The following is a 12921-nucleotide window of genomic DNA, read 5'->3' on the forward strand; positions in this document are numbered from 1 at the left end:
GGGGACTTACCTGACCACCAGTCTGTCGGTCCCACGGCCCCTCTCTCCAGGGTCAGTCCCTACCACTTCCGCTGTGATTCTTCTTAACACTAATTGCCACCTAAACTTACGTGCTTACATGGGACATAGCATATATGAGTGTGTGTAATTTGGTTAGCCCATCAGCATCTATTATCCACTAGAATGTATATTTCCTGTCTCATTCAAAACCGAATTTCCAGAAACACCCAGGGCAGAGCCTGTGACGTAGCAGGGACTTCATACGCATTTGTCGAATGAATGAGTCAGTGAGTGAAAAATGATAATGAGTTACCAATTAGTCGCTGTCCTGTTATTTCAATAGGCAGCTGTTAGTTCATATGCATTTACCATACTTATATTTAGTTCGCTGGTCCATATTTAGCACTTGAAGATTTTTCAAAGGATCTACCACAATGAAAACTGCCATTTTCTTTTTTAAGTCATGGCTGAAAGTCCAGAAGTGTTTTGCTACATTGGTTGTGGTCATTCGGACTGACCTCTGCTTTGAAAAGCTGCACAAGTGTTTCAGGCTCTGTGGCGTTTAGGGGGACGTGATAGATCGCAGTCGTATTTAAGGACCCATTGAAGCGTTTTATGGCCTGAACTCAGTTTCAAGTGCTGAAAATACTGTTCGAGCTGGATTCTCATGACTCTTTGCTGAACCTTCTGGCTCTTATTCAATTCTGTTATGTATTAGATGTTTCTAGGTAAATCTTATCTCTCCTCTGTGCTGTGCCGCCTACCTTCCCTATCTGCCAAACACCCGAGCACTTTTTTAGCTAGAAAAAAATGGATGTGGTTTTTGGCTTCGTACGGCTTACATCCACGGGCCTATGACTCATTACGTAAACATAATCTGAAAAGTTTCGCTCGTGTTGTTTTGCTATGGAAATTTTGGCATTAAGAAACCGTTCCAATAGATATACATCGATACAAGTAAATTTTCCCGGTCTCTTAGAAAAAAAACTGAAGATGATCTTAAACCCTCAGCAGTAAATTCAAAATATCTGCCCCTGCTCTGTCAAGGCCCTGAGTTAGGGTGCGAGAAAGGCGTGAGAAGATGCTGTGACGGTGGAGAGAGGTCACGGGGACAGGTCAGGGCGTGATACGCAGCAATTTGAAAAGAAAGAGAAGTACAAGTTTAGAAACTGGTAAATCAGGGACATCTGACTGAAAGGACCGTCTGAGAGCCAGAAGACTTGGCCGGGAGCCACCTCATTCCCCGCCTTTCCCGGGAGGGGAATTGAGGCCGGAGTAATCAGGCGGTTTGCCAGAGTGTGCCGCCCCAGAGGGTGGCAGAGTCGCGCGCAAATCCAGGAGGGCTGCCTGCCGCCTGGGTTCTCGCTGACCTACGCTGGATTTCCAAATCAGGATCTGCTGACTCTCCGCGTAACTTAGATTTCCGAAAACGCAAGTTTAAGAAACCTTTTCTTTCCCCCGTCCGCCATTCAGTGTACTTGAATGACTAAACCATTGAACTGCCATTCTTCATTCTCCAAATAAATAGATAAATGTTTTCAAATAGTTTTAAGTAAAGCCAAATTAAGTGGAATCAGTAATTTCAATACTGAGCTTTTGAAAATAAGCTTACATTTAGGCATTGTTCAAATTAAATGCTAAGTAGGAGACATTAAAAAGGCATTAGACTTTACAGGTAGGAGATGATGAGATATTGCTGATTTTCACTGCCAACCGTCATTTTGCATTTATTAAAATCAAAGTATGATGCCAAATTATGATTTAATAGACCTTATAAGTGAATTTTGATTATAGTTGATGAGACACTTACGTTTCTATGGGCCGTATTAATACATAACAAGTACCTCGATATAGTTTTCTTAGAGAATATTGACAGAACAGACTCTTCCAGGCATTCTTCTCGGTACCGGAGGTAGGCTAGCGAAGAAGTACACGCCTCCACCCTCCAGTCCAAAAGATGGACAGTAAACAAAGTATAGCGTATAGACCAGGCGTGATGTGCGGTACGATGAAGTTAGAAAAGCAGGTTAGGCAGCTGGAGAGCGAGGAATCGGAGGTGTTGTTTTTGAGAATGAGCACGTCGAGTTAAGAAAGTAAAATAGCCGAATAGTGTCGCTTGCAGATGAAACATCCCCAAGGCGGGGACTGGCTTTGTCACATCCGCGAGCAGCAAGGGGGACGAGAATAGAAGCAGAGTGGCTGGGAAGAAGGCCGACAAGGCCAGGGCAGGAGCTTGCGCTTCGTCCAGAGACTGACGAGAGCCTCGCCGGGGCTTTGAACAGGGAGCGACGGGAGAGTTGGCACAGGTCTGTTTTGCGGCGGTTGCTGGGGACAGGAATAGAAACTGAGCTGATGATTACAAGGCCATCGCAGTGAACCCTGAGAGGACGCTAGTGTTTGAAATCAGGTGACGGCGAGAGGCGGTATGAAGTAGTTACGTGTTCATCCAGTTTGAAGATCGAGCCGTTTGGACGTGAAGTGGAATCGGAGGTGTAGGAAGTCTGGGAAAGAGGTGAATCAAGTCTGAACCCTACGTATTAGTCCGAGAAATTTGGAGATGTAGAGAGAAAAGATTTTCGGACAGATTAGAACTTGTTGTGGTTCTGTGATATTTTAGGCGTTATGAGATATCCGGGAGACGTCAGGTAGATAGATATGAAAGTTTAATTCTCAGGGAGGATATTTGAGGAGAGATAGAACTTGGAAAGTCGTAACTTTTAGGTGATGTTCATCCTGTGGATACGGAGTGCTTGTCTGTGCCAGAGTTTGTGCTACGTTATCCCAAGTAATCTGTAAGTTTGATCCTATTATTCCCATTTTACGGAGTAAAATAAGAACAAGAACAAAACTGAGTATTAAAGAAGGCAAACACCGCATGCAGCCGAGTACCAGTGAAACAGGATTTGAAGCCAGTCAGTCCGATCAGGGGACAGTTTCTTCACCACTACTCACTGCTTCCCGTCTGTTAGCTTGTCCGCCATGCCGGGCTTTATAGAGACCATGCTTATAAGACTTTCTTCTCTTTGGATTAAATATAATTTTTATGTTTAAAAGAGCATTGGCTAATGAAGCCAAAAAATCCCAGCAAAAACAAAAACACCAACTTATGTTTTCTGCCATTAAGCAACTGGTAGAATAAGAATATTAATCAATTTGAAATTAAAGGCTCGCTCTCCTCATCAGATCAAGAAATGCATATCCAAGGGTTTTATAAAGCATAGAGTGTAAAACAAATGTTAAATATTACGCTAAGAAAATGCAGTATGCGCGATAGACACATACATGCACATACAGTGAGTCAGTTGGGCTGCGTGTGTGTGTGTGTGTGCGCGCACATTTAATTTGGGGGTGGAAGATGAATCTGCGTACAAATTAAATGTTATCCTTTATCTGTTCTCAGTCGAACATACTAAAGGGTATAGAGATATTTGGCAATAGATTTGGCCAAAAGGTTTAGTTATGAAGTGTCTATGTGTCAGCATAATGAATAGGGCTGAGGGGAGACGTTTGGTTATCAGCATCTCTAATTAAGGGTGTTTATCATCTGACTGAAGGAGGGAATGGGCTTCATTCTTATGCAGGGATTGGAAATGACTTTTTAATGGAGGGAAACATGATACTTTTGCAAAAGTTAATTCTAAATGCTAAAAGGGCTGCCATGCTTTATTTTTTGGTGAGGATGTGATGGCATTTTGAATTAATACTTTCTGTCACATTGTTTAGTTGAGGGGGTCATTGCCCTATAATGGCGCAGTAATCAAAAGAGAGGTCAGAAATCTGGAATATGACATTTTACATCCGAAGACAGTTGCTTTTTGTCACTATTATTTGTGGGAAAATATTGGAGAAGAGCTTGCCTTGTGTGTTTTGATGAACATTTTTAATAAAGAAAATGACTTGAAAATTTTCCATGGACACCAGAGGTTCTGTAAATCAGATAGTGCTAGGGTTACCTTCAATTACTGGAAAGATATCGCATTGAATGTGCTTCTATATTTGAGTTTAAGGCACTTTTGGTTATTTCCAACGGAGTTATTAAAAGAAAAAATTTCCACACACAATTTACTGATGTAGGAGCCCCCTTTGTCCCCCAGCAGTTCATGAATCAAGCAGCATCCAGCCCAGCAGAGAGAAAGTTGTTTTGAAGAGCCGAAGAAGGCAGGTTTTTATAGGCCGGTGCGAGCGGGAACTAGGAGGCCGTACCGGCATTTGCTGCCTGATGAGAGCAAGGCTACTTTCCTGCATGGAGCAAGGGAAGGTTTGGGGACAGGTTGGGTGACAGTCAAATGCTGCTTGGCCGACCCCGGCCTTTTCTGGGAGAGCCAAGCGTCCCCGCTTAGCTTCTGGGTTGTCGGTGTGGGGCTGGGCGTGAGCCCCTCCTTGGTGGCCCTAATCTGGCAGCGCTGATGGATAATATTTGTCTCCAAGGGTGATAACTGGTGATGGTTTTACTTCCTCTCATTGCTAGCAAATCTCTGGACCATACCTGTTAGTGACATAGGCATTATCATAAATCACTTACTTGAATAATTTTCTTTGGATCCGCTACTCTGATAGAATTTCATTTGTATATTCACATAAGAATCCACCAAAAAAGCGGAGTTAATAAAATTTTATTAAATCAGAGCTAGAATTGCCATTATATCACCTAAAATTAAAATTTGATAAAATAATTTTATTCGACTCTTCATTCACTTCACATAAGCTATAAATCAGAGTATGCCAAGGAAACCCAGCTTTGTAACGGAAATAAGCAATATGCAATATTAAAGAAGTTTATATTACCCAAAAGATAAACATTAAAGACTATAGAAAATAACTCGATCGTATAGTGAAGAATTTTTTTCAAAAGTCCTCTCATTTCGTCATGTTAAAACTTTATCATTTTGTAGCCTATTTTGATAAGTATTCCGTAAATATATAATTTGATATTTTCACTAAGTAGGCAGGAGGCAGGTTGTGTTTAGAATTCGGTGGTTATCTCTAGGGCTTCAGAATTTCAACATGTATTGAGAATTTTTTTTAATGTCCTCTAAAGAGTAATTGCTTGTGACATGTTTTATGTGGGAGATAAAATATTTAGTTAACATTATATTTTATGTCATAAACATTTTTGTGGTAAGATATGGATAACATAATATGTACTATTTTAACCATTTTTAGGCGTACAGTTCAGCAGCATTACATACATTCACATTGTTGTGTAGTATCATCTTCATAGCATTACTAAATAGTTTTTTTAGTTTCACTTGTCACTTCTATTTTAATAAGAATTTTTTTAAGGATATGTATTTTTGACAAAATTTTTTTCAGAAGTAAGTAAAAATCAAGTGTCACTTAAGTGTGTATATAACTAATTTTTATAAACATTTGTAGAACTAATTAGTAAAAACTGGAATTTTTAAAATACAAAACTGTCGGTCATGTTTAAAATATTCCATACTTATTTGCTTTGTACATTTTCTGGACTTAAATTTAAATCTGAACACGTAATCTTCAATGTTAATAAGAATGGCTGAATTTCAGTGTTTTCAGTGGATGGCTTACTTACTGTGAGAAAAACACATTCACTTCATGGGAAAAAAGAAGCTAATACTTTATTACAACAAACACGACCAGTCAGGGGACCCATTCACCAAATGTTTGATGTCAAGAATGAAATCGGCTTTGTTGCAAAGCAACAGATTTAAGTGAAGCAAAAATTCTATCTTCTGCTGAATAGTTTTTCACGTTTCAGGAATGTATGTTTAATTTATAGGAGCTAACATTTAAAAAAAAGTAATCTGCCTGCAGTTTGAACTTTAATTAGTCATTTAGACTCATTCATTATACTTACTAAAGATGTATTTTCTGATAGAGCAGTTGCTTGAAATTTTTTTCTTTTTAAAATCTTATTTTAAATTTCTTTGAACTGTATTCATTGATATGCTTGAGCTTATTAAGGTATAAGTGTTAAAAGGCAATACTAATTTAATCATTTCCCAAATTCAAGAATATAAAGTATGACTCTGACAAAGCATAGAACTACTCACAGTATTATGGGCGATTGGAAGATTAAGCTGTGATCAGTCTTCTTCAGTGTGTTTATATGTGTGTATGTGTGATTTGTTTTTGCAGTCTTTCAAAAATGCTTTTCAGAATCATATGTATTCTTTGCTATTTGCTCTAAAAATTTCAGAAGGTTCCTATCAATGTACCCATGTTTATTGTATATTTATGTAGAGCATATACATACATACATACGTCCACACATATATATATATATATACAGACGATACATATAATTTTACAAATTGAAATTTTAAATTTATCTTACTTCAACTGTATTTCATATGTCCACTGAACCCTCCCAGCCTCTACAATTATTAATTTCTGAGACCTTGACTTTTTATTTCATTTGTCTCTTCTACCTTTTTTATTGACTCACTGTCCTCCACCAGGAGTCTGTGTTTGCATTCTGCCTCTTCTTTCTGATAGCATCTGGTTCTCATAAATAATCCCAGATGAAACTGAGCAATCTTGCCCTGTTACGCCACTAACTATATAATTCATCATTATCAGATCTATCCAAGCTAAACATTAGCCCCAACTATCCGGATTCTTCTCATGGGATTCAGGATTAATTGGGACTCCGATTATAAGCAGGAGACTATCTCCAAAACGTTGACCTTTGTCTGCGGTCTTGTTCTCTGATCTAGCCTTGGGCTAAAGGCTGTATTCCTAGATGCGTATTGCCAGAGGTGTTCAGCTTATTGAACTGTGAGCCATATAATCACTAGACCAGAATCCCATATATAGAATCAAAGGCAGACTTAATGCAGATTAGGGACAGGGCCTAATGTTTATGCAATATGGGTTTATATAAAGATGGATTAAACAAAATTATTCCTGTTCTCAGTTAGCTTACAGCCTAATAGAGGATACGGCAGAGGTACGTTAATAATCATAATATAGGGCGAAATATCGGCCACAGAAGTGGCGGTTTATCTGAGCCTAACGAACAGAGCCAAGATTTTTTTCAAAGTGTTCAAAATTGGCTCTCTCTCTGCTCACTATGGCTGAATGTAAGTAAATTGCTTAAATGCTTCGTATCAAGTTCTTTATTAAAAAAAAATTAAGCAATAATAGCTACTTCGTGAAATCTGCAATTAAATGAGGAATGCATATATAAAATGCTCATAACCTATAACTGGTATCAAATAAGTGTGCAATAACATGTGTATGCAAATATGTATGCATTTTTGTATATGTACATATGTATTCAATTTATATTCAAATTCATGGGCCAAGTTTACAGGGAATACTATGATTTCAGTTTTTGACATACTAATCTTGGGCTCTACGGTAACTCAAAAGTTGGATGTATCAGCCTGGAGCCAGCAGAAAGTTCTGGAGTGAAGATGAAATGACAGGGACTGTCGTGCGGCACTTCAGGGAGATAGAACCAAAGAATGTTGGGAACCAGGAGCGTAAGCGCCTTAGACCAGTTTTTACACAGCTGAGAGGAGCCAGCAGACAGACTCAGAAAAAGAGCAACGGAAACATGGCTTCCTCTTATCGCTGAATCAGCAGGGATAAGAGGAAGTCGTCTGAGGAGCAAGCGGCCGATCGGGGGCATTTCCAGTGTCTCCCGTGGTCCCATCGTCCTGCCCAACGCTGACAGGCAGTGACTTCGGAGCTCGTACCACCAGTGGACAAGTATGAGGCTGGAGTTGGGTGTGGGGCGTTAGGCCCAAGAGTAAAAAAAATTTGTAGGCAGAATTCAAATTTGAGATTCATTAAATCTCAGAAAAAGACTTAGGGATTTGGAATAATGTCTTTGTTAGGTTTTCCTTGTAAAATTGAAAAAATAAAACAGATCTACCTGCATGTCTGCTCAGGCAGCATGAGGCAGTAGGAGACAGGTCGTGCCTCACGTCATCCACGCGTGAAGTGTAAGTGTACCCCCGTGTGTATGAAGGTGGTTTGTGGCAGCTGTTAAGCGGAGAAGCGGGGCTTGGGGACCGATGTACGCGTCCCAGGAGGCCCCGCGGGGACGTAGGACCGCCACTGGGCCGCGTCTCCAGCCGGAACCATCTCTCGTCCCTGGAGTGCTTCGAGAATCTGAAAAGTGTTAGCGTTGCTCTGCCATGAAGGCAGTAAGTTTGAACTTGCTGCACATTATCCTGGGTAAACAATATGTTTCTTTTTGCACACGGAGTTAGAGAACACATCAGCAACACTATTTGTGTAGTTTACAGACAAAGAAAGAAATCACATGTTTCTGACCAAATGAGTTAGTCATAATTTTATGTGGTTTTCCATGTGTGTGTCATCAGACACTTTAGAATACCAAAGATAAAACCTTTGCTTGGCAGTTACTGGGTTATTTGTTAACAAGCACGTACGAGTTGATTAGATAGCAGTGTGCACATCAAAAATATTCAAGTTTTGCATTTTAAAATTTCTAATTCAATACGTCTTCCACAGGGCCAGCATGAAATTTCTGAGAGCTCGATGTCTCATAGACTTATACTACAGGGGGATCTTTAAGAGGAGAGGGTGATCAAAATGTTTTCCTGAATAATGTCATCATTGGGATGAGTCAAAACTTTTATGGGGGAACAAAAATTCTGAGAGCTATGACACAGAAATTTTTAGATTAAAAACGGATCATGTATGTGTCAGTGTTTTTCGTTTTTCTTGTTTGTAAAACAAGAACAAGAAAAATGAGTAATTTAGGGTGCATTCTGATGACGAGCCAGCGTGACCCTAAGCACGTCACAGTCCCCGAAGCCTCACTGGGGAAGGTTCTCGGTGAGGAGACCGAGGTTCAGTGGGTGAAGTGCGATGTCAGTAGGAAATGAGAGCCCCGAACCCCCCATCCTTTTCCCCCGGGCCCCTGGCTGAGCTACCCCCTCTCTGCAGTCGTCACGTGCCCCCTCCTCCCCATGGCGGTCCCTTTACACACACACACACACACGCACACACAGATATTCTCTAGTTTAAGTTTTTTTATGATTCAACCGGAGGGAGAAATGCTAACATGATTCAGACCATTAATTTCCATTTTGCCAAACTGTATATAATTAAACACACATTTAGGAGATTTAGGCCAAACGTTGGCCATCAATAATACTCCTGAATATATTTATTTTAGCTTTAATATGTCCCTTGTGAGAAATTCAAATTCTGTGACAAGATTATTGTCTTCCAATGGCCCACAAACTTCAACTGGCACATAGCGAGTGTCCCTCACAGGTGACTTTGCACGGAGCTCGTGCCTGGTGCTGAGCTCTGGGCGCAGCTCGTCGGGGTCCCAGCACGCCTCGCCGAGCAGCGCCCGTCCAGCTGCCCGCGACAAACAGCTCCGCATCTGAGTCACGGGGATCAAATCCCAGCTCCCTCACTAGGTCTGTGGCCTTATTTTATTCTAGATACAGTTCAACAGATCTTCGGAGTTTCTATTTACAGCAACTAAAGTTTAAAAGTGATTTTGAAAACACAGCTAAAGGCAGATGATTTGGCTTTTACTTGTGGGACAGCGCAGAGACTGACCAGGGAGGGCACCTGGCCTTCCCCACGAGGAGCCGCTGACTCCGTGTGTCCAAGGTCCCGTTATGTGTCGGCTTGTCACTGTGTTGGGGTCAGAACGAGTCATTTCACATTTACGTTGAATACTAAATAGATGCAACAGAAATGGTTCCAGGTCAGCTCACTGACGGGACATGACTTCCCGCAAGCAGACGCTTACAGTTTTGAGATATAACCTTGAAGCTGATTTTTCCTACAAATGAATTCTTGTTGGTACAGAAACAGGAATTTAAAGACGTCAGGAATCCAGCGGAAATTTTTTGACCTTAACGTCGAGAGTCACCGCTCGCGGTACAGTTTGTGACACCGCCTTTGTTTACAGCAGGTGCGCCAGCTACTCTGCGCCCATGGGTGTCCTCCAAATCTGGCTTGAGTTGTTTTAATGTGATTGCAGAGAAACCAGCAGTGCCTCTTCTGTGGTGTTTCAATGACATCGTTGTATTCTACATTGCCGCATCCGCGCCTTCAAAACAGAACGAGAAGTCGACGTACTCTTTTTGTGCAGCATCAGTAGGAAAGAGTTGCACTATAACTTCATAAATAAAAATATTTTTTGTCACAAAATTAAAATTCATTCCATCACTTGTCTGTGTTGAGAAATCGAAGCCATTTCTAAATTCTCTTCAGTAGTGTTATCTACAGCTAATTATTGCTCATTGCGGTTGTTTTTGTACTTCGTGAATATCGAGACTTGATCTTCCTTTCTGTCTAGGATCCCCGGCCTTGACTGGAACTGGGACAGTCCATGTTGTAGTAGATGACGCCAATGACAACATCCCCACTTTTGCCAGTAAAATGTATTTCACTGCGGTTCCCGAAGATGCACCCACGGGAACAGACGTTTTACTGGTGAACGCCTCAGATGCTGATGCTTCCACGAACGCAGTTATCAGGTCAGTGCATTTGCCTTTGTAAATTTGGATTATTTTTCCCATTCAACATTAGTCTTTAGAAAATGAATATAATGCTTAATTTTGCTAGAAATTTTGTGATATTAACACATGGCTTTATCGTAGTTATCTATTGTTGAATAACCAACTATGCCTGAAGTGAGAATTAAAACAATAATGATTTTATTTATTGTGCTGAAATTTTATTTTATGTATTAATTGTATTTATATTTTATCATAACTCATGATTTTGTAGGTCAGGATTTAGAACAGGGTTCAATGGGAGAGTCTTCTGAGTCGTGTGGTTGACGGGTGACACTCAGTGGTATTTGTCAGGTAGCTGGGTGGCCCAGAGAGTCCAAGATGGCTTCACTGACGTGTGTGGTGCCTTGGCAAGGATGGCTGGACGGTTGTGGTCAGCGGGGCCTGTCTCTGGTCTGGTGGGCTCAGGGCTTCTCAGTGTGGTCCGTTAGCAGGGTAGCCGGACATCTTACACTGTAGCTCTGAGCACCTCAAGTGAAAGCTGACCGAGCTCTGAGAGACCAGGCCTGGAAGTGCCATAGTGTTACTTCCACGTCCATCTGTATAAGTGGGATACAGATGACTACTCTGCACTTTGTGAGTCTTAAATATATATTGACCACCTGCTGTGCGCCAGGTTAATATGCATACGTGCCTCTAACACAATTATCGGGATGTAAAGTCACTAAATTCACGTTAGATTTTTAAAATTTTATCTGCCTCAAGTCTGTCTTCTCTCTAATACATTCTTCCCTGCACGGTGCTTGCAACATGAGTGAGTGCACTGAATGAATGATTCTAGTGTTTTTTTTCGAACTTCTGCTTTGACTCACTTTTTTCCCTCCATAGTTTTGAGAGAGTGGGTCACTACCTCACATTTTCTCTGCCCATTCGTTCCCGAAAATCTTTCAATCTGATTTTCTCCCCCATTGCTATCCAAAGATGCTACTGAAATTTATCAAAGCGTGACTTTCTGAGTCTCGAGTCTCCGTTACGTGTTGCAATATTTGCACCACGGGGCTGCCTTCCTTTCTGGTATTGTTTTCCCCCCTGCGTCTGCCTAAATGTTATTTCTCATTTCTCACCTGCTGTCTCTAACCGCACCTTCTCACTTGCCTTCTGTATCTCCTCTTTCTTTCTCTGCAAAGTCATTTGAACATTCCGCCAGCATTTTTTCAGTCCTTTTTTTCTGCGTGTGGTGTGTGTGTGTTGTGTGTGTGTGTGGGTGTGTGTGTGTGTGTGTGACAGAGAGAGAGAGCGGGGGGAGGGAGGGGGATAGAGAAGGGGGGGGATCATCCATTACTATGGCTGCAGCCATCAGAAAACTTACACAGAAGAATATGCAGAAAGGCAGAACACCTTGAAATCTGCTCCGGCAACTCCACCGCAGAGAGACTCCCCCATATTTATAACTTTCTAGAAGACACCTGTATCTGGAGGTTCCGTTGGCATCGTCAGCACAGGGCATCAGAAACCCCCAAGCCTCCCTGTCTGTCATCTTGGCTCTGTACTCTCTCTTCATGACGCTGCCTGGCTCCCGTCACCCACGCTTGGTGCCTGAGGGTCGCCCGCGCCCCCTGCACTCAGTGGACGAGCTCTCACGTTCCTCCTTGGGGGGCGGGGGGGAGAGAGAGAAGGGGGGGATCATCCATGACTATGGCTGCAGCCAACAGAAAACTTACACAGAAGAATATGCAGAAAGGCAGAACACCTTGAAATCTGCTCCGGCAACTCCACCCCAGAGAGACCCACCATATTTATAACTTTCTAGAAGACACCTGTATCTGGAGGTTCCATTGGCATCGTCAGCACAGGGCATCAGAAACCCCCAAGCCTCCCTGTCTGTCATCTTGGCTCTGTACTCTCTCTTCATGACGCTGCCTGGCTGCCGTCACCCACGCTTGGTGCCTGAGGGTCGCCCGCGCCCCCTGCACTCAGTGGACGAGGTCTCACGTTCCTCCTTTCCTGACACTTTGGCACCCAATCTTTCCTGCCCGCTCCTCCTGCCAAGATCCTAGTTCGGTCCATAATTACATCAAGCTGAGGCTATCACAACAGAAACTAACTTGCTTTCCTGACTCCGATTTCTAGTCCCTCCAAGCGACATCTCCGGCACTTAGTTCAAGTCTGAGGAGTTAGGCACCCCAGATCCCATGAGGAGAAGACGATTCTGTGACCTTGTGATTAGAGGACTTTATAAGTAGTATAGTTTAAGCACAGTCTGTGCGGCCTGAGAAAATCCGTAGGAGCTTCACATGATGGATGGTTTTTGGAGGGACAGAGTCGTCCATGCACAAACAGGGGTGAGGGGCACAGAGGCGAGGACGGCAGCAGGCTCAGGACGGCGCGGGGCGGGCACCCCGCGAGGCAGGGCCGCCCGTGCTGGGGGAGGATGTGGGCGAAGCGGGGCCCGGCGCGGCGAACGACAGGCGGAGGC

General features: G+C 42.4%; 1 protein-coding gene across 1 annotated transcript in view; it reads left to right on the top strand.

Annotated features, from left to right (window-relative positions):
* The window catches only part of FAT4 (FAT atypical cadherin 4), a 151002-nt gene that overhangs the window by 88183 nt on the left and 49898 nt on the right, over nt 1-12921 (top strand). The window contains exon 7 of the mRNA XM_025050924.1: nt 10286-10466. Within this exon, the coding sequence (XP_024906692.1) occupies nt 10286-10466 (181 nt within the window). The remainder of the gene's footprint in view (nt 1-10285; nt 10467-12921) is intronic.

The sequence above is a fragment of the Pteropus alecto genome, unplaced genomic scaffold, assembly GCF_000325575.1.
Source record: "Pteropus alecto unplaced genomic scaffold, ASM32557v1 scaffold17, whole genome shotgun sequence".
Lineage (NCBI taxonomy): Eukaryota > Metazoa > Chordata > Mammalia > Chiroptera > Pteropodidae > Pteropus > Pteropus alecto.